Source organism: Numenius arquata, chromosome 3, assembly GCF_964106895.1.
Source record: "Numenius arquata chromosome 3, bNumArq3.hap1.1, whole genome shotgun sequence".
Lineage (NCBI taxonomy): Eukaryota > Metazoa > Chordata > Aves > Charadriiformes > Scolopacidae > Numenius > Numenius arquata.
The window spans coordinates 13,581,286-13,607,071 of record NC_133578.1 but is presented as its reverse complement, the minus strand read 5'-3'; the positions used below and the strand labels follow the sequence as shown (position 1 = coordinate 13,607,071).

At 41.1% G+C, this 25,786-nt stretch overlaps 1 protein-coding gene across 9 annotated transcripts in view; it reads right to left on the bottom strand.

Moving 5' to 3' along the window:
- Positions 1-25,786, bottom strand: part of CLASP1 (cytoplasmic linker associated protein 1) — a 165,723-nt gene that overhangs the window by 76,235 nt on the left and 63,702 nt on the right. For 6 of the 9 annotated variants that reach the window (XM_074145944.1, XM_074145945.1, XM_074145939.1 and 3 more), the window contains exons 8-18: positions 15,613-15,765; positions 14,583-14,656; positions 13,714-13,806; positions 12,228-12,373; positions 11,314-11,449; positions 10,525-10,595; positions 9,965-10,024; positions 9,202-9,279; positions 7,232-7,399; positions 6,387-6,436; positions 5,039-5,209 (exon numbers count right to left, since the gene is read on the bottom strand). In XM_074145944.1, coding sequence (XP_074002045.1) covers positions 5,039-5,209; positions 6,387-6,436; positions 7,232-7,399; positions 9,202-9,279; positions 9,965-10,024; positions 10,525-10,595; positions 11,314-11,449; positions 12,228-12,373; positions 13,714-13,806; positions 14,583-14,656; positions 15,613-15,765 — 1,200 coding nt within the window. Of the gene's footprint in view, positions 1-3,348; positions 3,373-5,038; positions 5,210-6,386; positions 6,437-7,231; positions 7,400-9,201; positions 9,280-9,964; positions 10,025-10,524; positions 10,596-11,313; positions 11,450-12,227; positions 12,374-13,713; positions 13,807-14,582; positions 14,657-15,612; positions 15,766-25,786 lie in introns of all 9 variants that reach the window. The other 3 variants (XM_074145941.1, XM_074145943.1, XM_074145948.1) reach the window with 1 other exon arrangement.

Sequence of the window (25,786 nt, the reverse complement as noted above, 5' to 3'; positions counted from 1 at the left end):
TGTAAACAACTTTTTACAACAAGCATGGTATGGTTTCCATACATATCTAGCAGATGTCCAACATTATACTAGTGTAAGACCTGATTCTGCATGTAATTCCCCCCCCGCCGCCCCGAGAATCACTTGACCCTTAGTGGAAACCGTCAGCATAGGTTGCCTCTGGGTTTTGCATAAGAATTCCCTCCAAGGCAGAGGGTTGAGGAAACAATAGTGGCACCACTTTGCTCTGCACCAACAAGAACAGGCAAATTAAGTCAGCACCTGCAAAGGGATGGACCAAGAGAACAAAGAAACCTACTACCTTAGCATTTCCATCTAAGATATCACATTCAGTCAAACTTGAATTGTTCCTTGTTCTTGAGGTCAAGGAAAAGCTTTAAGGCAGAGAAGAAAACAGCAATGGTGATTTCATAAACCCTGTGTTACTCCCAAAGCCCGTGCTAAGGCTCAAGATGTCTAAATGAACTTAGGCTCAAAAAATGCAGTCTGATATCTGAAAACTATAATATACCAAATTTTATTTCCTTTCTGGTAAATAATAAAAACTATTCAAAATTGTGCCACTGACTCTGGAAACTGCTGATTTTGGTTTAAAATTCCCATTTTTGGGACAGACCAGCATTTATGCTTTCCCCCTTTTGGGAAACGCTTGTCTGAAGTGTTTGTCTTTATGCTTACTTTGAAAACAGTCAACTGGATAACAGAGATGCTCCACACGATTATTCTGTACTGGAAAGTCAGCATTATGCACCTTTTTAAAATACTCTTTGAAAAGTTGGGCATAGCACTAGCTGTGAAGTCCTGATCAAGACTATAAAGGTTTAGACCTTACAAGTTTTCTCCCTGCCAAGCTCTTAAGGAAGTTCAGGAAATATCCATCCATGAAGGGTCTGTGCAATCAAGATGTTAACTGTGCACTACAAGAAGACACAGCCTCACAGCACAGACAGCAGAAGACCTGCACAGATTTAAGTGGTATACAGACACATGCTGCCTTTCCATAAGGAAGTGCATTTTAACACCATTTGTCAATTAGGACGACACTACTTGAAACCAAAGGACTGATACTTGGCTCTTAACTTGTCTTGCCACTGGCATAACCCACTCTATCTTGCTCCTGTTTTGAGATGTCTGGCTCAAACACAAAACACTGAGGAGAACTGAGGGCAAAGCAGATGGGAACTGCCAAGTTCGCACAATGCTGGCTCCCAGCTGAGGGGAAGGTGCAGAACTTTTACACTGTAGCTACAGAAAGCCATGATGGGAACCAGACTGCAGATTCAACATCAAGCTGAACCACACAAAAAAAGACTGGGATTTGCTCTTAAATTACTTACTGGTGACCTGAAAAAAATCCAGGGGCACGGGCATGGACGGAATTTCTGCTTTATGTTCAAAGAGTCTCTCTTGCACACGAGTATTTCCAGAGCAAGGGGATGTTTTTCTCTTGCCCCGCCACCTTAATTTTCACATTTGTGTCAAGAATATAGTCAAGAATATAAAGTTTTGCCTTCCCAGTAGTTCCTGGCAAACTCCGCAAGATAGAGAGTTGGCAGAAGACCTTTCTCAGCCCTCATCTGTAGGACACACCAAATCCTAAACAAAGGCTGGTTTTCCCTTAACTGTCTCAACAAAGGGAAATAAAGATAAAGAGTTTCAAACAGTGATTAAACTCATCCTTCAAGTGCTCTGGCTGTAGCATGCCATGTTATTATAATCCTCCCTGATCCTCACTCCCCCTCAAAAAAGAGAATCTGTACAACAAAAGGAAGAGATGAGATCTGGTATTTAGCATGAGGGGGATGACAGACTCCATTTCTCAAAGTTCATCTCATAATCTTTCCCCTCAAGTGACTTGCTGGTTTCTATTACAGATTTTTACCAAATCAAATCTGCTTCCAGTGTAGCTGAATTGAAAAAAACAAAGTAATAAAACAACCCCCTCTACCCTTTTGCATGATGACAATAAAGCATTTAATAAAGAAAAAATAAAGGTATTCCAGAGGACAGCTGTTGGAACAGGCTTCCACAAATATTACTACAGCTCAGGAGGGGATTGAGACCTGCATAGGGTATTTCATAAATTAACATTAAAACTTTCAACATTTCAAAGTTAGGCCCAAAAATAGAAAGGTTTCAGAAGTGGGGGGAAAGGAAAAAAAGTGTCAGCAATGAATAAAAAAAAAGCTCAGGATTACAACAATCTGGAACTTTCATCTAATTTGCCATTGATTCAGAAATACAGGTGGTTTAGGCCAACTTCATATTCCTTATCACTGACAGATCACAAAGGACAAACACTTGCCCATGATGCAGAGCCAGTTCATCTCCAACATTAAGTGCCAGTTTCAAAAACAGTAGAGACCTTTCCTTCTAAATAAATCAATGCATCAATAATAGTAAGGAAAAAACCACACACGTCACACAGCACAGCGGCACTTCTGAGAACAGCACATCCAAATACAAGCAGCCATCAGGGAGACAAGCAGAGTCCCACAAGACAGTAATAGATCCCTTGAAAAGAGACTTGCATCAGGAAAAAATGGGTTTGTTGGGGGGTGTGGCGTCTTCATTATGTGTAGAAGGCAATCTTGTTTTCAACTCCTGTCTACCTCAGAAAAAGTGATTTCCCAGTGATCTTTTTTGCCTGAGAGAAATAAAGAGCAAGCTTTGACAACAAGCCAGAGAACCAGACTGGGAGCCCTCCCAAACTAGCCAGCTCAGTGTTCTTGAAAAAAAAGCCTTTCCTCCAACTGTCTTAGATGTAAGCCACTTCGCTCAGACAGTTACCAACAAAAAGAGAGCGCTCAGGTTTAAAGAGGTTGACTAAATATTCCTTCCCTAGAGATCATTGTTTACTGTCCTCATTTTTCTGCCATGTGATCATCTCATCCAATTCTCTCGCTGCCCAGTCTCTTCCCGAAAGCATTTGGCAGTTGTGACCTGAGCTTTAGATGGAAAATCACAGCAAACCTTTACACATCGTGGAGCAAGAAAACACAAGCCCTGTGTCAGTTTTTTGGTTGGTTTTTTGGGGGTTTTTTGTTTTTTGCTTTTTTAATCTGTGCACAGGTCACCTTCAACCAAAAGCAGTGCTTTAAATATGGAGACCCACACACAGCTTTGTGATCAGAAGTCATAAAATCAGACTGGTGCCTATTAGTGGGGAGGAGCTTGAAGAGAAAGTAAAGAATACCCCATGGCATCAAAATGAGCAGGACAACCATGCAACACTTCATGCAGGTCACCAGTGAACATGGATGAGAACCAGATAACACTTTGAGAACAGAGACCAGGGAGGGTGGTACGACTGTGGACACACCTCAGTTACACAGAGAGACTGCTTACCCTCGGTTTTACTGGTAGTACCATCTTTAGGCAATTTAAAAAAAATAAGGAAAGGGTTAATAGGGAAAATTAGTAACATCAATAGAAGCGGGCACTATATATTAGCTACAGAAATATGCAAAAAAATTAACACAATTAAATAAAGGAAAAAAATTTGAGCAGCAAATCAAAGCTCATTGTATCTGAAGAACACGCTTGCAGGTTTTCCCTCCCGCAATAACCAACCTTTGCCAAATTCCATTTTTGTTGTTTGCCTCACTATTTCTCCCATAGGAATGCGCTGGTGACAAGTGTCCCTAGTGGTTCAAAAGGAAGAAGGGTCCTTTAGGAGCAGCCATGTTTGCATCACTTAGAGTGCATTTGCTGCTTTTCTCCCACAGTCTGTTTTAAGAGCAAGACTAACACTGTATTCAGACTCCCAGCTTCAAGGACAAAGCCAATGTTAGAAGATACTTTCCCTGCCTCTTCTGTTCTTCCTTATGGCATAGGAGTGTTCAAAAGCAGTTTTGCCACTGAAGCCAGTGTGCAGCATGATTGAAAAATGGTTGCATCTGGAAGCTCGAAAGCACACTATTATGTGATCAACTTCATATTCTGCGTTATGTTTCCTCTGCAATGTATCTAAGTCTTGAACTAAGTCGGAACAATTCAAATCAGAACAAGAATTCAACTTCCGAACCAAATACAACCAACACATTTAAGCCAAGGTAAAATACTTCAGATATGAAAGAAACCTATCTACAGAAGGGATCTATAGAAACCATCCCTATATAATTCACCAAGCCAATTTTATCAGGCTAAAGACCATTTCCCTCAGAGTAAGAAGTAACTTTTCAACTCAGTGAGGACAATCCCTACAGCTTAAATCAAGATCACCGATTTCTGATTTTTCTTCCTCTTGTAAAAGTAAATTGATGAAAAGTCTAGAATTAGATTAGCATGAAAACAGGAGACAGAGAAACTAGCTCAGATGATCAGCTCTGCTCATAACTGAGTTGAAGCTCTGCAAATAGTGTCAATCACTGCCTTGCGTTTTTCTCCTCCATGCTTCCTTCAACAGCATCTCCAGAGAGAAAGATCAAATGCCAACTTTGTTGTAAGAAACCCTGGGCACCTGAAAGTGATATATGATGCTTTGAGAGAAAAATGTGACATGTGGCTATAATCCAAGATGAGTCAGCATAAGGAACAGATACTTGTATCCTGTGTGGTGAAATAGGAAGGCCAACTTCTCTTTGCTTCTACATCTTTCTCTTTTTTAAAACAGAAAGTGATCAAACTCAACTAAGATGTATTATCCAAAGCATAAAACAATTAATGAAAAACCAGTTTCAGGAAAGGAGGGAAGGAAGAGAAGGGAAAGAGACAGGGGGAAATGTCAAAAGGAATTGAGCAGTATTTCCCTCAATAACATCCCGGAATCAGAATAAGATCTGCTTTTCCCCAGAAAGAAGAGTGAGACGCAGAGTATTAAACAATTCAAAACCTAAGAAGTTGCTTCAAGTCAGTTCTGTCGCAAATTTTTTCCTTAACCCCAAAGAGCAAGAGATTCCACACTGATCCTAGAGAGCTGGCAACGATCTCAGAGATATGTTCTTCTACTTAGAGTTTAATATTCAAATAAAACTACGAGGCACTTTCTGCTAGTAAAGAAAGCTAACTGCAGGAGTAGAAGAACATGTAGATTTACCTAGTGATGCGTATGAGCCTGGGGGCAAGGCTGCAGCAGAACTGAAGGGGATGGATGCTCCAGAAGACGTCACTTTTGACTTGGCACTAGCTGCTGCATTCACATCGACGTCACTGCGGGATCGCTGCAGAGATCCTGGTGTTGACACAGATTTTGTACTTACTGTAGATGCTGCAGATGGGAGTGGGAGATCCAGAATAAAGAAGATTAATTTTTTTGAGCTGTGTGCTTCAAAGAGCTTGACAAGCAGTTTAATGTACTATTTTTAACACTCCCTGCTGGCACTGAAATACCTCAACTAAGAATGCTTTATCAGGGCAATGTGGGCTTCCCCACACTTCCTGCAAAGATATTTCAATGCTGACCTGATGCTACCTCTAAGAACTTTATCACACACTAATGTATATGCTGAGATCAAAAAGGCTGCCAGGCCAGTAACAAAGAAATTTCTAATGGAACTAGATGGGAAAGTTCAATCACAGTACCCATCACCAGCCTGTGAGTTGCTGGCCAAAACAGACCTGCAGGTCCCTCAGTCTTTCCCAACACCTCATCTTCTCATGAAGACTGCTGTTCCCATCACTTGTTGATGCTTACCCTCTTAGGCATGGAGCTTTTCTAATCAGCTGCAAGCAAACATGCATTTGTGTGCACAATCAAGTAGGTTCCACACCAATATCTCCTTGAATCCAAGGTCTCAGTAGGGTGTAGTGTATACACAAACCAGACAGAACCCGATCTTGGTCAGGTGTAGAGGGTAACTTATCTTCTACCAGGAAAGTTTCGTCTGTTATATACTGTATTAAAATTTGCTATTTAGATTATTGTATGCATTTACTTAGGACAGGAAAGCTGCACCTAAACTTTCCATCTAATAGTAAAAACAGATTAGCAATGAGATGGAATTTAACACTGTAGAACTTGTGTGCAGACGATGCCTCCAGGAAGTGCTGAAACCACAGAAAATAAGTGACAGAAAATTGTAAAGCTGAATGCACCATTCGACTACGTAGCTGTATGTCTTACCATCAGCAGTAGTTTATTCCAGCTGCTACACAGCTAAACATACCTTGGCTACAATTTTCAAGGTTTTTTAGGCTGCCCTTCAGGTGCAAGCAATAGTAGATTTACTAACTTTCAAAATCATCATTATATCAGCAGTCACTGCACAGAATGTGGTGTACAACCCAGAACTAATTAAAGATTTTACACAGTAAGTTGCCATTTTAAGGAGCAGTAAAGAGTGATCGAAGTTGCTCTTTGCATATTACAGTGTCTGAAGTTCTCATTCTAATTCATCCCACTTCCTCAGCAACATCTGAGCGCATTTTTCAGCTTCTGTTCTCACCTCTAGATGTAGTACTTCCAGTAGGACTTCTTTTGGCAGACAATGGACGGCTAGAAGTTAATATAAACATTTATTAAAACAAAACTGGTATTTCATAGTCATCAGTAACAGTGCTACTCTGTTCCCTCAGTAGACAACTGAGTTAATAGTAAGTTATTCATATACAGGAATAGACTAAAAAAGCTTATTGTTTAAGAATAAATACAGCACCACCATGAAATTCCTTACAAAAGCACTAAGAAAAAAAATTAGCATGCACATTACTCGAGCAATAGGAGATTCTTAAGAACCCTTTTTGTAGATTTAAAAAGTAACACCAATAAGCTATGGATATTTTTCATATAGGTCTAACACTTAAATTGCAGACATTTGGATCCTCAGTTGACTGTATCTAAGAGAAGCTAGAAAACATACAGTCAAGAGAAGAGTTACATACTGATTTTGCAGTTACTACTCAAGTCTTTTTTTTTTCCTCTTATATGGAAAGAGGCAGACTTACACCTCTAGGATTAATGCTAACCACAGGATTTCAATCCAACCACTGTTTTAAGCATACCTAGAAGGAATGACTAACAATATGCTGAGAAAAAGCTTCCTAGAAATTATTTATAGAATCAACATAGTGCTTTTTTTTTTTTTAAATGAAGCCAGTAATGGGTTTTCTGGCTTTTAAATTTAATACAACGTTCACTAAAAAAAAAAAAAAAAAAAAAAAAATTTGGAATAATCAGGTGTTGATGCCAAACAGTGACCAGATGAGACAAAGCAATGTGATGTCTCCCTCCAATTCAATGGAGCTATCTGTAGTTGTTTAAACAGAGAGGTGATGACATTGAAAGACTCACTTGAGACTCTCCTGGGAGCTGGAGGAGGAGCGATCTGACTGAGGCAAGGAAACGATGCTGTCAGAGTTCTTCAAATGTGACTGCAGGGCCTTCTGGTAGGAAGACTCCAAGGTGTGGTACAAATGCTCTGCCTCTCTGCTGAAGTGACTGTGGAAACCCCAGTAACACCTGGAAGAAAGGCACAGTACTGTGAACATTTCCTTGTCGTGTTTCAGAGGGCAGTGGAGCACAGGTACGGTCAGAGCCCTTTTCACTACTGGGATTAGTGGACTCATTAGCCCAGTCATTTCAACCATCTACTGCCCCTACGACACACTTTAAGACCTAGCACTTTATTCAACCCATTGTATTTTTCTAACAGCCACAGAGAAGACAAAACAAATGAAAATAAGACGAGAAGAACCCACCATTTGGTGTGCTGTAAAAGCCCAGGTAGTCAAAAAAGCTTCATTACAGAAGAAACCCTCATCCCTCTGGCTATCTAATCTGCACAGGAGATGGTAGACCCATTAGACTGATACTCGTTTGGGACCAGATGCTCAACAGCTACTTAAAAAAACACGCCAAAAGCAGAACACACACGTGGGCCTGACTCAGAAAAGCACCAGCTGGTGGTGTCGTCTTCCTTAAGTTTAACAAACAGCTCTTCTACAACGCTGCAAAGACAAATCCTCTGTACCGAGTTGAGCCTGTTGACTATCTTCTGGGGAAGAAATAACAAGGAAAAGGAAAGAGATGCTCCTATAGACTTCCAATCAGTGCCATGCTGAAAATTCAAGAGCATTCGAAGATAAGGGAAGAATTTCTCTCTGGTCCAAATCTCCTGGCTCATGGCTAAACACCATTCACTCTCATCACAAAGGAGATGAAGACTCTTGGCACTTTTCAGGGGACAACTAATGGCCAGTTTAAGAGTAAGATAGTTTGTTCAAATGAATCAAGAATTGTTTGTGTGACAGCCAGTCCTCAGAGAAGCCACGCACATTCTCACGCCACTAGAATGAAACAAATTTCTTCCTTACAATCAGCCACACTGTTAATTAAGATACATGGGAAGAGAGAATTAAGCTTGCTCTCTGAAGTCTCATTCCTGTCTCTTCAGCTAAACTAGACACCTGCTGTGAAGTCTCAGTGTCTACTGTATTTTTCAGTGATGGACACGTTCTCTTTCAAAAGGATTTAAACAGTCCTACTGTGAAACACCTCTGCTTATAACACAGCATTTAGATTAATAAAATTTATTGTTAATTGATTTCATGATTTACGGTATCCTGTTTCTGAAGAAAAACATTCCTGTAGCGTTCTGTTCAGAAGAGCATGATCCTAGTATATTGGCATACTACTATAAGTACAAACACTTTAATGGAAGTGCAAGAGATCTTCAACAGAAGAAAAATAATTATAAATATTAGCTTCATATAGATACACACAAAAATAGTATTTCAGTGTTATAAATTATTTCCTTAGTTTAGGATACCATTTAAAAGTGTACTAGTACAAGGATTTTTGTTTCAAGAGTAGCAAATAACCTAGTTTTTCATACAGGCCAAAAAGAAAAGAAAAAATATATTAGAAATAATAGTATTTTTGTACTAAACAGAAGAAATCTCAGTTAACTGCAAGCAACTCAAACATCAAAAGTAAAGACGAGGTTCCTAGTTCTCAACTCTAGACTCTTGAACAACTGAGGTATTTTAATTGCTTAGATAAAAAGACAATAAAGCATTACAAGAACAAAGTGAAATAAGCACCATTAGAAGATGTGATATATATGTAACTCAGCCCTATGTAATCACCTCATATGACATCTGAAGTACACTCTCCCATTAAAGCCAAGGGAAAGTTGGCATCAACTGCCAGAAGAATGTAACTTGTCTGGACTTTAGTCTCCAACATGCAACACCATTGACTCACAACACAACAGGGGCAAAGAAGGAGAAGAAAAGACACCAACAACAGCTTCCACTTACTTTCTTGCTTCTATCCTGGCTTCAGAGTCTGCATCATGGATTCCCTTCTTTATCGTTTCAGCTAACACTGATATGTGTCTGAAATAAGAAGAAAAACATTATCCACCAGTCCAGAAAGATGTGCCACACTTATAAACAAATGACTGATTTGATTTGCTTTGGTCTTCAAGAACAAAGACTTCATCACGTCTTCCCATTTCCATGGAGTCCTTTGGAGTCTTTATTTATTTACTCTTAAAAGTCAGTTTTATTTCACCCACATTGCTGACTAGGAAAAGGCAAACAGCGTTCTTCATAGGCCAGTCTTTAGTTAACTGTTGAAACTGCGTGGGTGCAAAACCACTCTATTAACCCTTAAATAGTTTTGTGCAGTCTAGGGCTAAGGAAATTGTGTCCCACTCTCTTCTCTCAATTACTTTCACTGTTAATTAGTCTGAAGTGCTGTAGAAAGCTCAGAAGCTCCTGATAGATATGTATTCATGTTCACATCATCTCACTTCAGGGTGCAAAAGGAATATTGAGTTCAGGGATTCACTCAGCCAGGTTTTCCAGGGCTGGCACAGGAGACACTCTCCCAACTCTGACTGCCAGAACTACAGGGATGAATGGTGTGTGTGCACATACGTACACGCTTTTTTTGTGGCAACAATCTCTCTACTAGAGCTACCTGATATAATCTCACCTCTTGGGTTATCCTTTCTCTCGAATTAACCTCCTCAAACTTAAGTAGGAGAGAATTAACCAACTTGTTTTCAGAGCTTACCTTTCTAGGGAGTGTGTTTGCCACTCCTGCAACAGCAAGTCTAAAAATTCAAAACAGCGCCTGAGAGAAGAAAGACAAGAAATGCTGAGTTCTCGAAGTTAACAAAGGCACACTGTCTTTGCCATACCTGCCTCTGAAAAGCAGCCACCTTTTGTTATGAAACTTTTTGGGACATTAGAATTCAGTAACAAGCCCATTTTAGGTGTGCAGAGAGGACTATTAGCACATCCACATGACACTATCAAAAGAACACCACTTCTGCTGACTGGCTCCAAGAAAACGTGTCACTATAATGGTTAGTAGCAGGGAACAGGAATATGTCTTTAAAGAAGTCAAAATAATATGACATTAGTATAACGACATGCAAGCACAAAGATTAAAGAACATTTTTCTTTGAGGAAAAGTGCATTTTCTTCTCCTCGGTGCTGTGGCTTATACAAGGCAGATGACTTTGAACTGGACCCCCAACTCATGGGGGAGAATGAGACGCATTCTTTAATAAGTGTGGACATCAACCCTTTTCATGAAAAAAAGAGAATAAATTTAAACTAAATGCTCACCTTCTAACTGCAACAGACTTGGAGGTACAATTACTGGTTATGATGGGTATTAATCGAGGGATGTGCGTATGCTAGAAGAAAACAAACAACAAAACCAAGAAGCAATCTTTACATAACAGTTCCATGGAACGAAAGGCTGCCTCCTTCAGCCACCTGAACCCAGTATGTAGACATTTATTTTTGTTCAAATCTTAAAAATATAACTGCTAAATAAAGAACACTATCAGATATAGAAAGATATTTCTATTACTAAAATATTTTATATTTTATCTGTTAAAATATCTTTAACAGATATTTTATTTTCTTCAATGACAGGCTCCAGCGAGTCAAAGAGCTGGAGTCACTGCAAGATCTAAACTTGTCAGTGGTGACAACAAGAGAGATATCAGGCTATCTTATCTACAGCTTCCCCAGTGAATCACTAGGCAGAAGTCACCTCCATGACCTAATGGTTTTAGGAAATGTGCACTGTCTGTGAGGAGTTTTAAGGCGTAATCAAGAGGCTAAGTCTGTCCTGCAAGGCAGGTTTAATACCCATTCAAAGAAAAAAGTTTGCTCAGCTCTTAAAGGAATGAAAACGTACGAGACGCCTCTCCTACTGTTTTGGCAGGGCTTAACTATCATCATCTACACAAGGCTGCATGACACCTGAGAAAGCCAAGCCCAGCACAACCAGAAAAGTAATTAGGCAGTTAATCTAACTTTCATTGCAGTAACATTCATATTTTTTCAGAAACACCACAGTATTTGCAAGTGATAATATTTTGTTCTCTTTTGATGTATACTTACTCGAATGATTAATCTAACTGCTACAACACCAGAAGTGGCCATGACTTTGGCACTATTCGGAATTAGATTAAAAATTGTTGGCATGATGGCTTCTGCCCCATGGTCAAACTTGTTTCCCAGAACTGATGACAAATGTCTGAAAAACAGAATGAAGTCACGCTTGTAAGTGTGCTGAGGATTAAGCCAGTCAGACTTGTACAGAACATCTGACATAAGCACATACGACATCTCACTCTTCCCAACTGTCACCTCCCCTCCAACTCCAAGGGACAGAGAAGATGATGTGTCAAGAAATAGTTCATTTACTTTCATTTCAAACTGATGTTCTATGTTCATCTGAACTCTTGAGAAACAGTAAGTTCAACATAAGTAAATAAAGTAACTAACACAGCTAAAAAATTATCAAACAAATGGGACAATGCTGAAAGAATGTATCTTCCTGAACTTGTTAGTTTGCGTTACAGTTTCTCTGAACCTATTTTGCCTTAATATACATAACTTGCAAAAAAAAAAAAAAAAAAAAAAAAAAAAAGCTTAGAAACACCGCAGTGCCCTTTTCTTGAAGCAATTCACAAAGAATAAACCATCAAAAATAAGAACTAGCACAATCCAAACCAGAACAAAACATATGCATTTTCAGCTTTATTGTTCAATCTTTCCCTCCTCGGTGCATGAATGCACGGCTTGCTCATTCATTCAGCATACCTCAAATCAGCCTCGTTTAAAACTCAACAACGCAGTTTGGCACAATTACAATTAGTGGCCTACAAGGACATAGTTTTAAACAGCTGTAGCAAAATCATGTTCTACCTATGTAGTACTGGCAGCCTGAGTTACATCCTAGATGTATTTTAACCAGCATCTGTTCCTTTTTTCTACATGACATTTCAAGTGTATTTAAAAAGTAAACTTACCCCAATGTGATACAAGCCTCTCGCACTACTTGAGACCGCAGATCTTTAGCAGATAATTTAAACGCTCCATCCAAAAGTCTTAAGTGTTGGAAGAAGTTATCATATTCTGCAGCTCCAGCCAGAAGTAAGGAGCGTATCTTTTTTAACTGTTAGCACCATAAAAGAAAGCAGTGATTGTTAATGAGCAATAAACACAAGGACAGTTATGCTCAGAGCTGATACTTGGTTTCCAGGGTCCTTGTATAACTGTTCCTCAACACGCATTGTGGAACTGTGTTCTTCAAGTCCAAGCAATTCATTATTTCCTGTCTTACATTCAACTCATAGGTTAACATACCAAATATGATAACGCAAACACTCTAGCTAACTGTCATAGGAATCCAGAAGTGTTGCATATAGCTATTCAAAATCTATTGTTAATAACCCAAACATTACTTTTTAAGTCAAAGGATATCCTGAAAGTTCTCCTCTATTCCACTTAGAGACCACCTATTTACAACAGCCTCTAAAGTGTAGGTCCTCTCACTATTATATTAAAAAGATGACTAGATCTAAAGGGCATGGCTCAATACTCAGATCCGAGTAATACTGACTTTTATCTAGAATATGTCCATTGATCTAATTAAAATAATTATCTGTCTCTATTAGAAGTGGAACCCTGACCCCTCAAAATGGGAAACTTTTTATTACAGGGACCACCATTTCCTCCTATAGACATTCTTCTGGACATCTTCACAGGCCCTCATGTATACTGATGCATCTGTACAGTGCCTCCATTTAGCCTCACTGTTAGTCAGTTATGGCAAACAAATACACCCTGAAGTAAGCTGAATCGGCAGAGTTTGCCACTCAGATCTGTAATGCAGGATTTAACAGACATGTCAAAGTTGCTACAGCAGCGACGAAAGCCTACAGTGTAGACAAGAACATGTATCTATTTATATCATGAAAACACAGCTCACCTCAGTAAATAAAACTCAATCTTGGCATGCATAACGCATGATTTTCCACTTCCTCATTTCCCACAGTCATATTTATTCATTCAAAACTTAAGTGTGTAAATTCTTTCTGAATAGTTTTACACCTCCTTTTGCAAAAGTGTACATTCTCTTATAAGCAAAGTGACTTTCTGCCTCATCTGGAAGTTCTAAGATATTCAGAATACCACTTTAGACATTTCGATTTCAGCGTCTGCTAGCAAATTTCTAGCTTTACATCTGGATTTGCTGCATGACTTTCAGTTCAACCTGATGCTTCCTCACCACATTCTTATACAGCAAATAGCATTTTCCTTCCCAGATGTGGTTTAAATTCATTCTCATAAAGAAACATTCTCCCTAAAGCTTGGGGGAACGTAACAGATGTTCACCACTTAAACTATGTTCTAGCCTTTCTCGGAGGTGCTCCCAGTACCCTCTTCATGGGATTAAGCTCAGTGCAGGAAAACCTTATATTAATAGAGTTCATATCCAAGTTCACTACTTACCGCAGAAACTCTCTGTTCCCAGTCATGCTTATCATCTGACAGGATCTCTCTTATTTTGTTTATGGATTCCTCAAGATCCCGGCTAGAATAAATCTGCAAATTTAAATACAGAGTAGCATCATACCGCAAGATTTACTCCAGAAAATCAGCACTTCCCAACTTCATTCTTATGTCCTTTGCTCCTCAATGCTTAAATGTCACGTGCTAGCCTTGGACATAGCTGCTTTGTAAAGAATTTACACCCATTTCCTGCAATCAAAAAATTACTAAATGCCCACAAGATGATTAAAGGATGATCTTTTATTACTTCAGTTTTAAGCAATATTCCTGTAGCTATTGGCAGTTGTATTTATGAAGACCTACAGAAGATCATGAGTGGATGTGTGTGCTGTTCAGCTGCCCCAAAGAGAAATCTCTGGTGAAGGAGAGGGGATACGTGACACATGTCAGCTATTCAGCTAAATCTATTAGCAAGTATGCACTCACAACAGCAGCAATCCTGGAGACACAAGTCACCTTTATTGCTTTCAGTTCCCAGATAATACAGATGAAATGCAAAGAGGCTCCTGCTGACTCAAGTTTCTGTTCAATCAGACTGCACTGTGCGGCATACACATCCAGTTCCAGCTCCGTGTCTACTCCTGTGATACCTCTGTCACAACCCTCCCATTCCCTCCACTTCTGAGGGTTTCACACAAACTACTGGCAGATACCACCATTTAAAACTTGCCTCCCTCCAGCTTCCAACTTGCCTTCCCCTTAAAGATTTGTCAACATCACAATGAAGCACAATTTGCCAGTGACTAGGACTAGAACCTACATGCCTCGTCTTTTTAGTACTGTGTGTTTTAACGTGTAATTCTACTTACCTGAACCGTTGGGACATCTTCAAATGCCTTAATGAAGTCTTCTTCATCCACAGCACCTGCTCCCTCTTTGGCTGCTGACACACAAATGAAAAAGCCTTTTCAATCTCCTTATCAACAAGAGAATCGATTAAGAAACCACCAGCTATCAAGGCACCTAATCAGGAGAAAGTTCACTATCCATGCAGCCTCAGAGTGCTCCAGATGTAATGAAAGCAGAGACAGAGAAATTCAATGCCAGGCACAGACCAGACATTCACAGCATCCTTCAACTCCTAGGCACAGAGGGCACATTAGGGAAGTCATTACAGTAGTCACTCAAGAGTTAGGGGACCTAGTCTGAGAGATGAAAGGGAATATTTACTTTAATTATATGAGAGATTTTATTTTAAAGGATTTAATCCCATCTATTATAGATGAAGGTGCAGATCTGACAGGTGCACAAACAGACAAACGTTAAGGAAGATAAATAGTCTCTGGAATACTAATCAGATTAGAGACTGACTGATATAGGGAACTCTATCCATTTCTCTAAGTCACACGTAGAATTATAAGCACGTGTAAAATTATTGCTCACATTCAGAATTACTGCTCAGTTTTCTTTCTGCACCTTCATTACCAGCGATGCCCAAAGGCCTTAGAAGAAATCCAATGTCTCAGTTTTAGATTATATGGGTAGAAGTTTAGCATGTAGCTGTAAGCAGCCTGCCTCAGTTCAACTACAGTTGCAGCTATGAAGGCAAAAGTCTACACACTGCAACACTGACTTGATCGACTTACAGCCCTCAGTGCAGAACCGCACAAGTCCAAACTTTCACAAATGCAAAACACGTTATAGGGATGAGGGGACTGCTTGGAAATTCATCCTACCAAAGTTCAGTCATGGCATGAAAACGATGTACACGTAATGATTTCACAGGGGAAAAAATGTTTACTGGATCCTAGGGGCCAGCCTGGAAATCCTTGCAATACACTCAAACACGTACACGATAAATACTTCACAAAGGGCAATTCACATATGCTATCGGCTTACTTGAAGATTTGGTGCCCAGAGCTGCAGACCCAAGTCGGCGGGTAGTCCCCATCCCAACTCTGCGGGAGTTTGCAGGGGCTTTTGAAGATGTAGAGGAGCTAGCTGAGGAAGGTCTGTTCCCATCCACGGAGTCTTCATCATCAAAAATTTTATCTGCCAAACAAAGCATACTCAGCTGTAACTGTGATGAAGCAAAGGGACGTCCCAAGGGACATGCCCACACAATGGCAAACGTGCTGTATGTTCTGGTCTGCTCTGCCAGCTCTCATGTCAGCAGTGTCTTCACACTAGAAATCCGGTTATTCGTGAATGACCACCGGGTCACTAAACTCAATCCTTTGCTATTGCAGCTACTATGGTATAAAGCCATTCAATGAATGCATTCACATAAAAAGAATAAACTTCAAATCTAGAGCAGAAAGATGGAAGCCACAGATACTACTTGGGGTGTCTACGGTCTGCATCTCTGATGTTTACACCTCTGATGTTTACCTTATTTTGCCATGAGCTGTAGCGAAACCAAGACCGTGAGCAAATCCAATATCTAAGCGTGGCAGGGATCAGGCAGCAGAGGCTGCTTTGTCACACCCTGCCAACTGCCTGTACCAGATTGAGAATAAACAGGGTAAACCCAAGAAAGATTGCATGGCAACACCCATACTTGTTGATAAACCACAGGCCATTAATCACAGAGCCATCCAGAGCTACAAATCCACTTTAACTTTTTAAATGACCACCAGAGATTCTTTACAAGGAAATAGAAAGAGTTACGTCAAATTTATAAAACCCATAAGGTGTATTAAAACTTACTGAATCCTCTGTGTACATCCAAAGGGAAATGCAGCCTGTTCTCCCAAACGTGAACATAAATTAACTTAAAAGGAATTACAGTTACTTTGATTCTCAGTGAAGGTCACTTCAATTCCAAAGGAGTGCTTATATTGCATTTTTACACAGATTAGCTCACCCACTTAAAAAAACAGCCTTAGGTTGAAAGGTGACAAAGCGTTTGGACAGCTGATATATATGGCACACATTATTTATTGAGGCCAGAAAGTCACCTCAGTCCTCATCACTTAGCTTCTCCACACTAACACTTCATTCAAGATTTGAGACCTGTGTCATGTCCATCCCTCTCCAACAGTCCAAGGTACACACCTTGGACTTGTTTCAGGAACATTTAGCAAAAACTTGAGCAGATGCTTTAATGCATCCTTATTCAAGAAAGCACCTGGGAATACCTAGTAACAAATACAGGCTCCTACTTAGACACTAATGAGTGAAATTCAATACAGGTTGAGCTTTCTGAAAGTAAGAAAATAAACTGCTAACAGTATAGACATATTCTAGGGGAGGCAAAAGAACAGAAAGAAAAGCCTGTATTGTTCTCAGCCCAACAGCTTTAAGGAGTTTTCCATGCTCAATGGGGTATTGGCTCATTAGCAGCTGGACACAGAAAAACCATCACAGATATCTAAAAACCTAAAAACCACATTTCCAATATGTATCCATGCACATGATGCCATACTCCAATCACAGTGCAACACTGAAACGGCAGGTAGACAACAGCATCCAAGAAGTTAAGCAAGGTGGCCAAGGACATATCTCCCCTTAGTTTTGATATCCAAGAAGTCTTGCAATATGGGAGAGGGCCAGAAAAAAGTAACATCTAAAGGGAAAGGGGTAATATAATAACAGTACCTGGACAGCTGTTCAGGCAAAAGCGAACAAATGAACCTTAACATCAAGAAACTTAAGGTCCCACAGCTAAGAACATAAGGCACATTTCGGATGTTAGGCTGTCTCTAATACAGTGCCCTAAGGCAGCCATGGGGACCGTGCTACCTACCTCCCTATTGACACTGGTCATGTTCTGACATACACAATTCAAAAATAATTTGAAAAGAGCTCAGGGAAGGATCATGAGAATGATTAAAGGATTGGAAAACATGTTTTTAATTAAATGAAAATTCACTGCAGGGGACTGTTTAGCCTGGCCAGATTCTTAACAAGTTGCTTGATTATATTCTGTGTTAACAGAGCAACTTGAGATTTATTAACGTAGTTTTCCACTGTGATTTATTAATATTGTTTCTCACTTAATAGAAAAATATACAACAAGGCCACTGGCTGGAGGTTAAAAAGAAATTAAATTCTGAATTGCCTTTTTCCCCCTCCCTTTCATCGCCCACCCCCCTCCAACAGTCACAGCACTGACTCCCTGCAAGGTAAGGAGGTGCATCACCCAGCGAACTCTACCACAGGCAGGTATTAAAAACCAAGACTGATTTTTTTTTTCCTGAAAGATACAGTCTAATTCAAACAGGAACTATTTCAAAAACATTATTTGGTGAGAGTCGCACAGAAGGTGATGGCAGATCAAAATAGACTTTAAAACGTGTAATTTCTGAAGCCTCTAGGAAGGGGTTTAAGTGATGCAGAAAGACCTGCAGAGACCTTGAATACAAAAACTTCCAAGCAAAATTTGCACCAATTGCATTTATTTCAAAAGCTCATCTAGATATTAAGCAAATTATTATCTGTTGTGTGTATAACCAGCCAGGAGAAAGTCAGTCATACTCAAAACAAAGGATACTTTACTACTTCAAAACCACTTTCATCTGGCAATAAAATTCTTCATCAGCTGCATTTCAGGCTATCTATATGTCTCAGTTAATTCACTTTCTCTCGTATCTGCATTTTTAAAGCCTCATCCCTCCGAAAGGAGAAGAGGGTGTGGTTTGCTATTTCATATAATAAATAAAAAAATCAGGGAAACATTAAAAGAATCACACTCCTACAGCGTTCTAGCAATTACATCAACTATCATTTTGGTGTAAAACAGGCATTTTTGAGCACTAGCTAAAAACAACACTCCAAAAAAACAGCCAGTCTGCCCACAGTATTGGGGATGTTTGGACTACAATCATATCTCCCTGTTCATTAAGTTTACAATCTAAGCATTACATATTTATCAAATCGGAATATCCCTTCAACAACCCATCAGCGTTTTCTCATCTGAGCAGTGCAGAATGACAGCGCCACATTCAGAACTGCACATCAAGTCTTCCAGCAGCACGTGTGCAGGACAGAAAGAGAAACAAAGAACAGAAAGAAACCTGAACACGGGAGTTCAGAAAAATAAGAGAAAAACAGCCTACTATTCATTATCACTAAAAAGCCTTTCCCCCCCGCCCTCATTCATTGACTCCTGATCAAAATAGTCGTTTGAACTAGGATCATATTGTTTTGCAGCCCATCTGCAAATCACGAGATGGTAAATTCAGCTTGGGTGTAACTCTCGGGGCTCCAGCAGAGGTGCACCAAAGCGGAATCAGTGCCACATTCTAAAATTAAATAACCATTGATGTTCTCCCATCCCAAGACCCCCCCGCCAGTGCTCATTTATAAGGGCCATATAGCATTCTCTGTCAGAGACATGCCCTTATAAAAGAGGCCTTTGTCTGCTCACCACTCTGCTGTCTTAGAGAAACACAGACCACAATTTGCTTTACATTTTCAATTCCTTTGCATTATTTAAGAAGGAAAAAAGACGCTTACAAGTACATATCCTTCTGCAAATAAGCTTCCTCAACATTCCTTCATATTTTCCATAGCGTGCCCAGATGTAACAGTGCTTCACCAAGCGCCGCGGCTTTCAGTCCGGAACATAATCAATCATTGCCCCTCGTATTCATTAAGCATGCTGTCTTCACACGTGGATTTAAACAGCTATGCCTTCAGTCCTCGCTCTACGACTGCGGCTCTGCAGGATTCTCATCAACACCCATTTCAGCCCAGGAAACTTCAGATCACTTCTAGGAAGGAAATTCCCTGCTAGCGAGGGGAACCCGGGACAAATAATCCGGGATGAAGACGAGCTGGCTCTGCCTGGCTGGGCTGGCTTGCACTAGGAACCAGCCTGACTTTATCCCCTGGGAAGCGCTAACAGGAGCATCTCAACAGCTGTCATCGTTTGTCCATGACGAATAAATTTAGTCATTATTCATTTTAAAACGTAACCCCTTCAGGTCTGGGCAAGGTGTAAAATGGGGAGAAGAGACAGAGCTAGGTGTTCAGGAACCACAGTAAATAAGGGCCAGCATTTGCCCTGCCTGAACCGCCAGCCTGGGACCTTTTAAAGCAAAGTAATTGAGTCTCAAATGTCCTTTCCAAGGAAAGGAGATGCTTTCTGGCTTTTAAAAAGCTTTAAGATGTCAGATTCAAATCTTTCAGTTATTTATCTGTAAGCTTTAGAGAAGAGAGCTACTCTGTAGTGACTACAGAGTGCAAAAAGCAGTTTACGATCACGTCTGCTTCTAACGAAGATGCCCCGGTATGGTCTTTAGACCTGACTCTGCAAGATACCAAATCTGCTCTGGTACCAAAGGTACCAAACCTGCTCTGGCCCCGCTGTGCCCCTTCGTCGTGTCCCATATCCAAGTGCTGGTGCCGCTGAAGTGAGAAAGCAACTTACAAGAATTTCCTTTTACAGAACATCATCTTCCCTCCCTTCAATTATACATTTAAATTTAAGCTGTTAAATCTCTTGTTTGACATCTATGTAGACTGAAGCACCATGGCCAGAAGGTGGAATCTATAGATGCTCTGCTTGCTCCGGAAGTACTCCTTTTTGCCAGACACAACGCAACACGCATTGGCCAATGTTTTCCAGAGAGACCCCTTGGACACCTCAGACCATGCCCTCCCACAAGACCCGCAACTGGCCCCACCATCTCCAGCTGTAACCCCCATTAAACACAAAGCACAGCTCACTCTGCTGTGGGTGCACCCCCAGCCTCCAAAAGCGACAGCTACAGCTAAGGTTAAACTCCTCTTCCCATGAGCACACACCAACCCACATGTGGCCCAGCTACAAGCCTGCTCAGCTCCAACATTTACAGGTATTGTACAGGTTTCTCCAGAAAAACGAGTTTATGAACCCACTGAAGATAAAGGGACACATACATGCTCCTCAGCAGGACTCAATGTTTAAAAACAAAGGAGTCACGGTCACCGGCAGCAGCGTGCAGGCACAGCACATCATTACGGTTTCTCGCTTGGCCATCTCCCACAGTTTCCCAGCTGCTCTCTCCTCCTGGCCCCAGCCATGGCCCCTCCTTCCCCACACTCCACACCAGGAACAGTATTTCGAGCCTTGAAAATGCTGCCTGCTCGGGTTCAGCAACCCTCCCCAGTGCCACCTGCCACCCCTGTCCCCTTGGGTCTGGTTCTCCCAAGCTTTACCCAGCCACCAGCTCCAGTCTCAGCCCAGCGCACTGCCACCTTTCGGCACAATTCAACAAACCACCTCATCATCCTTCCCAACTGGCTTTCAAATGAATTCCCAAAAACCCAACCTCAGTGGGGATTCCACCAAGGGCTCACCAGGACTGAGCCAGCCACAGCAACCATCATGTCTGCAAGGACATGCATATCACCATTACTTTGGTTTGCTTCTCTTCTCTCACATACGTTGCCCTATTTCAACTAGAATATGTGGCTGGGAGTTTATCTTCCGAGTAAGATTTTCTACAGTGCAACTGTAGACAATATATATATACGACCACAATAAATACAATAAGCAATACAGCTTCCATCAGCCACAGGCAAGGTGATACTTAGAGACCCAAGCCAAGGTAAGTGGACAAATCCTTTTTAATAATCCTTACAACACCCACGTGATTTTCCTTAATCCATAATATTTTGGTTTTCCTTCCCTAGCCAGGAAAGGCAACATTCATCATCTTGGCTGCTGCCTCATTCTGCCTAATTATGAGCTAATGAAGCTGCTCATAACCTAACAGGTCTTCAACTGCTATTACAAAGGGAAAGAAGATTTCTGAAAGAACACTTGGAATTGTTTTCTGCTCCAAATACATCATATTACACAGGCAGTTGTTCTGATACGTCCCAAGTCCCAAGCACACGGCTACAGCAATTTCAGAGTACTGATGTCTGCCATCCCTCTGCAAGCAGAAAAAGCAGTGGGCAGTAGTAGCAATAATGAACAAAGTGAGGAATCCTACATTTATTAAACCGATTCCATAAAGTTAACTGAGGAAATTGAAGTACAGCCTGACCTGACCACATCCAACACCAGACTGGGCAGACAAAATCCGCATATGGAAAGTAAATTCCAACTTCTACATGAGAGAATAAGCAATAGCCCTGGCAACATTCACAATCTGCTCTCAAGGACTGGGCTGGTAAGTCAGAGAAAATCTTCCTGCAGAAGACTAAACTGAAATCATGCAACTCATGACTGATTCAAGTTACTGCTCTGAGGGTATTATAAGTTTCAGTCCTAGAATCAGACGGCTCCAGTTTAAGTTGCATCCATGACGGCTGTGGGGAAGCTTGCGAACAAGGCTTTCAAGCCTTAAAGACTTGGAAACAGGAGACAAGTAAAAAAAAAAAAAAATAAAAATCAGTATTTACGAGTCGGCTTTAAAAATCATGTTTTGAAGCAATAAAGTTGACGACATTAATATCCTCATGTTAACAAGCCACAGCGTATACTCTAATCTCATATGACCATTAACACAACTAAGAACACAGCAAAGTGCTTTTCAGAAATTTCTGTTCATGAAATTAACACACTTGAAAACAGGAATTTAAGAGTTAGTGAAACTGTCATTCAGACAGTTTTCAGCAATACAAAAGTTCCCATTAGCTTTAACTAGGTTTAGAAAAGAGGAGGTACAGATGTTTCATGTTCCTACAAGCTTTGTAAAATTAAGTAGCAATAGGCAAACAAAATAAAGCTATGATACTGAGCGAAGGAGCAACAGCTCTAACAGTCAAAAGAATTCACAAAAGCACTGAAAGCTGAGATAAAGCCTGGCTATTTTAATGGTTTTATTAGTTTTGCCAATTACTCAAGTACAATTCACAGATACCTGAACAAGAATCACAAACCCATGTGCTAGGAGCTGTACAGTCTTCACCCCACATTGATTTATAAATAAATAAATAAAAATCAAGAGACAGACACAGACATGCATACAAGGCAAAAAAAAAAAAAAAAAAAGTGAGATGAGGAAAAAGTAAGGATCCGTTTTCCTCAGAGTCATCCTTCGAAATACAGTATCCCCACAGCGCCCCTTCCAGCCCGCCACACAGCTTTCCCCCAGACCTCAAGAGCATCAGGAAATCCACAACGCATACCCTGGAAAAAATACACCCGCCCAAAAAGCCCACATGTTTATGTATAGTTTCAATTTAAAGAGCAAAACCAGCCTTTCCCTACCCTGCAATTCCCCCTCCTGTCACCCAGAGGCTCATTTTTAGGCCTTTCAGGGTGCCCGCCTGCCGTTCCTAGCCTGGCTGTCCCTACGGATACGGTTATCTCCAAACACAGCCTTCCACAAACACACCAACTATTTCAGAGCCTATTAAACGCTCCACAACAGGGTGTTATTTCTGTATTTCATTGTCGCAGCTTTTCTCACTGACTGCACTTGGGGGTGTTGTCCCCCTGAACGCCGTGAAAATACCCTTTACGTTGGAAAGAGGCCAGCAGCCGCCCAAGCACAGACATTCCTCCCTCCTCACAGCGTGCTCGTTACCATCATCTTTGCAGATAAAAAACACAAAGTGGGTCTCATACCCCGAGCCCTAGAGATACCAATCAATGAGAAAGGCTATTTATGCAGGATGGACCAGGGGAATGTTTTAGAGTCAGAAAATATCTTTTTCCAGAACTACGGGAATTAGTGGCCTTATTGCGGGACTGGTATAGCCGCAGGAAAGCGTTCCTTCGGATAAAGCTATCCTTTGTGCTGCACAGTGCCAACGTTAAGGTCTCTCCTCAGCCTTAGTGAAGTTTAATTATTTAGGCAAAAAGAAAGTGAATTCTTCTGCCTTAGTTCACAAGACAACAAAATTCAATTCTGCAGAAGCACAGGAGTTCCCTGGGGCACCATCTCCATATGCACACGTGGCAGGGATGCTGGTGACGCCCTCACTTCCAGGTTTTAGCCAGCTCTCGGCACTCACTGGAAAACTTACGGCAACAGCCTGTGCTCCCTGTGCTTGCAGCGAGCCTCTGCTGTCAGAAATTCAGGCGATGGGCAAAAACGGGCAGTGGCATCATCCAGCTACTGGTGACTCACACTGCACCCACCACCCCAGGCAACAGCAGCTCGCTTCGCCTGCATCTGTGGCCAAGCTTGCACAGCACTTGTGCTAAAATTGATATAAATGTGATGAAAAGACACAGCTACTCAACATTTTAACATGTGAGTAAACTGAAACTTGAGTTGCTGAGGGACTCCCTCAAGGGTATGAAAACTTTAGGGCATTGCCAGAATCTGGATTAAGCTCCATTCCTAAACTTAAGCTTTTTTCTAAGTTGGTTTTTCCTAAAGTTGAAAGAAGTATCTCAAATATTTACTTATTTATCTTCAAAACTGGTTTATGCATATTCAAAAAGGACATTTGCAAGCAGCTCAGAGAAAATAGGTATCACATCATGAGGTATTAGAAAAAATGTTTTCATTTAGTTGTTCTTGACCAGTAGCTTAAAGCTTAGCCACACTTGAAATTGAGTTCTCTGTATTTCAGAGTTTCTACTCAGCAATGCTACAGGAAAACAGCTACCAAAGACGGTGCTAAACTGAGCTCCCAGGGAGACATCTGCTGGCGACCGTTCCGGTTTTATTTGCCAAAACCCGTATGAAAAAGCAAGTATCTGGGGAATCAATAGGTAAAGTTCTGTCTTACCTAGACCATTTATATCCTATATAAGTAAAGTGAATTAAGGAATTCAACAGGAATCTGAAGCCTTTAAATGGACAGCTGCTTTTCACCGGCGAGGGACAGGAGCACCCAGTGCCTCCAGCCCCACAGCCCAGGTTTAGGTGTCTGGTCATTAGCACCATCTGTTGCCATGACATCACAGGAAAAAGCATCTTCTCCAGCCTGCGCCCCCTTTTCTGTGCATTCCCTGCACAGACCCCTCTGCCTACTCCAGTAATTAGCACGAGTGCAGCTCACCTCGATGCTGACTGCCCTAACACGCATCATTGTCAACAAAAGGAAATGCATTTTATATTGCTATCAGTTCTTGCTTGCTGAAGGGCTGCTCGTTTTCTATACATGCAGCAAGGTGTACAATGTTGACAATTAGCACACACAGCTGTATTAGGAAGGAAAGAGCATCCTGATATGACAAAGCAGTATTACAAAAAGGTCAAAACGCATCTTACTGCCTCAAGTATCCCACAGTAGAAATGCTGTGGGAGACCCCACTTTCAGCCACCACAGAACATCCTCCCCAGCACAAATCCTGCTTCTGCACACAAGTCCTGCAGCAGAAACGTTTCTAGAAATACCTACAAGGAGATAATGCCAAACTGCAGCATTGTTTCCTTTTGGGATAGGTCTTGGAGGACAGCTGGGTCAGTGAAGTGAAGCCAGTAAGATGTGTTGGAGGGACCTGGGGAAGCTGTAGCACCAGCCCTGTCCGAGATCTTCATTTAGGTGTATTTACAATCAGTAACAGGGGCAATGTGCTGCCCAGCATCTCACATTTGCCAGGGAACGACCATCCTGAGAGACAGTGGGGCATCCTAAACTTTCCAAGCAGCCCCCTCCGAGCCAAGAAACATGTATGCAGTTACTCCTGACTGACGAAGGAGAAAACAAGGCTGCCAGCCTATGTCTCCTACACAGCCACAGAAAACAGGAGCCAGGGCTTCTGTCCCAAGGTGTTCATCTGCCTGGTTAAAGGCTAATGCAAGAACATAGGTACTACAGCTGCAAAAACTGCACGGTGTTAATGCATATTACACATCAATGACTCCCACCCAGAACGCCCAGCCTGGTGCATAATTAATATACTTTAATTAGATAACCATTTAAAATACTGCAAAATGCTCACTAGGGCAATAACCATGAGATAAGAATGTCTAAAACTGCAGGTGGTTGGGACAAAAGAACAATCATGAAAAGAAAACTAGGGAGTGATGGGCAGCGACTCCACAGCCTACATACATCTCGAGAAAGATTATCATCAACTACTACAACAGTTATGACCAGCATGGTGACCATGAATTTCTACCATAAATGCACGCTTCATCTTTATAAAGATGTATAATACTAAAGACTGTGAAGGCACATATGGAAGTAAAGCATACAAGGCAAGTTTTGTTTATATTTAAAAATAATT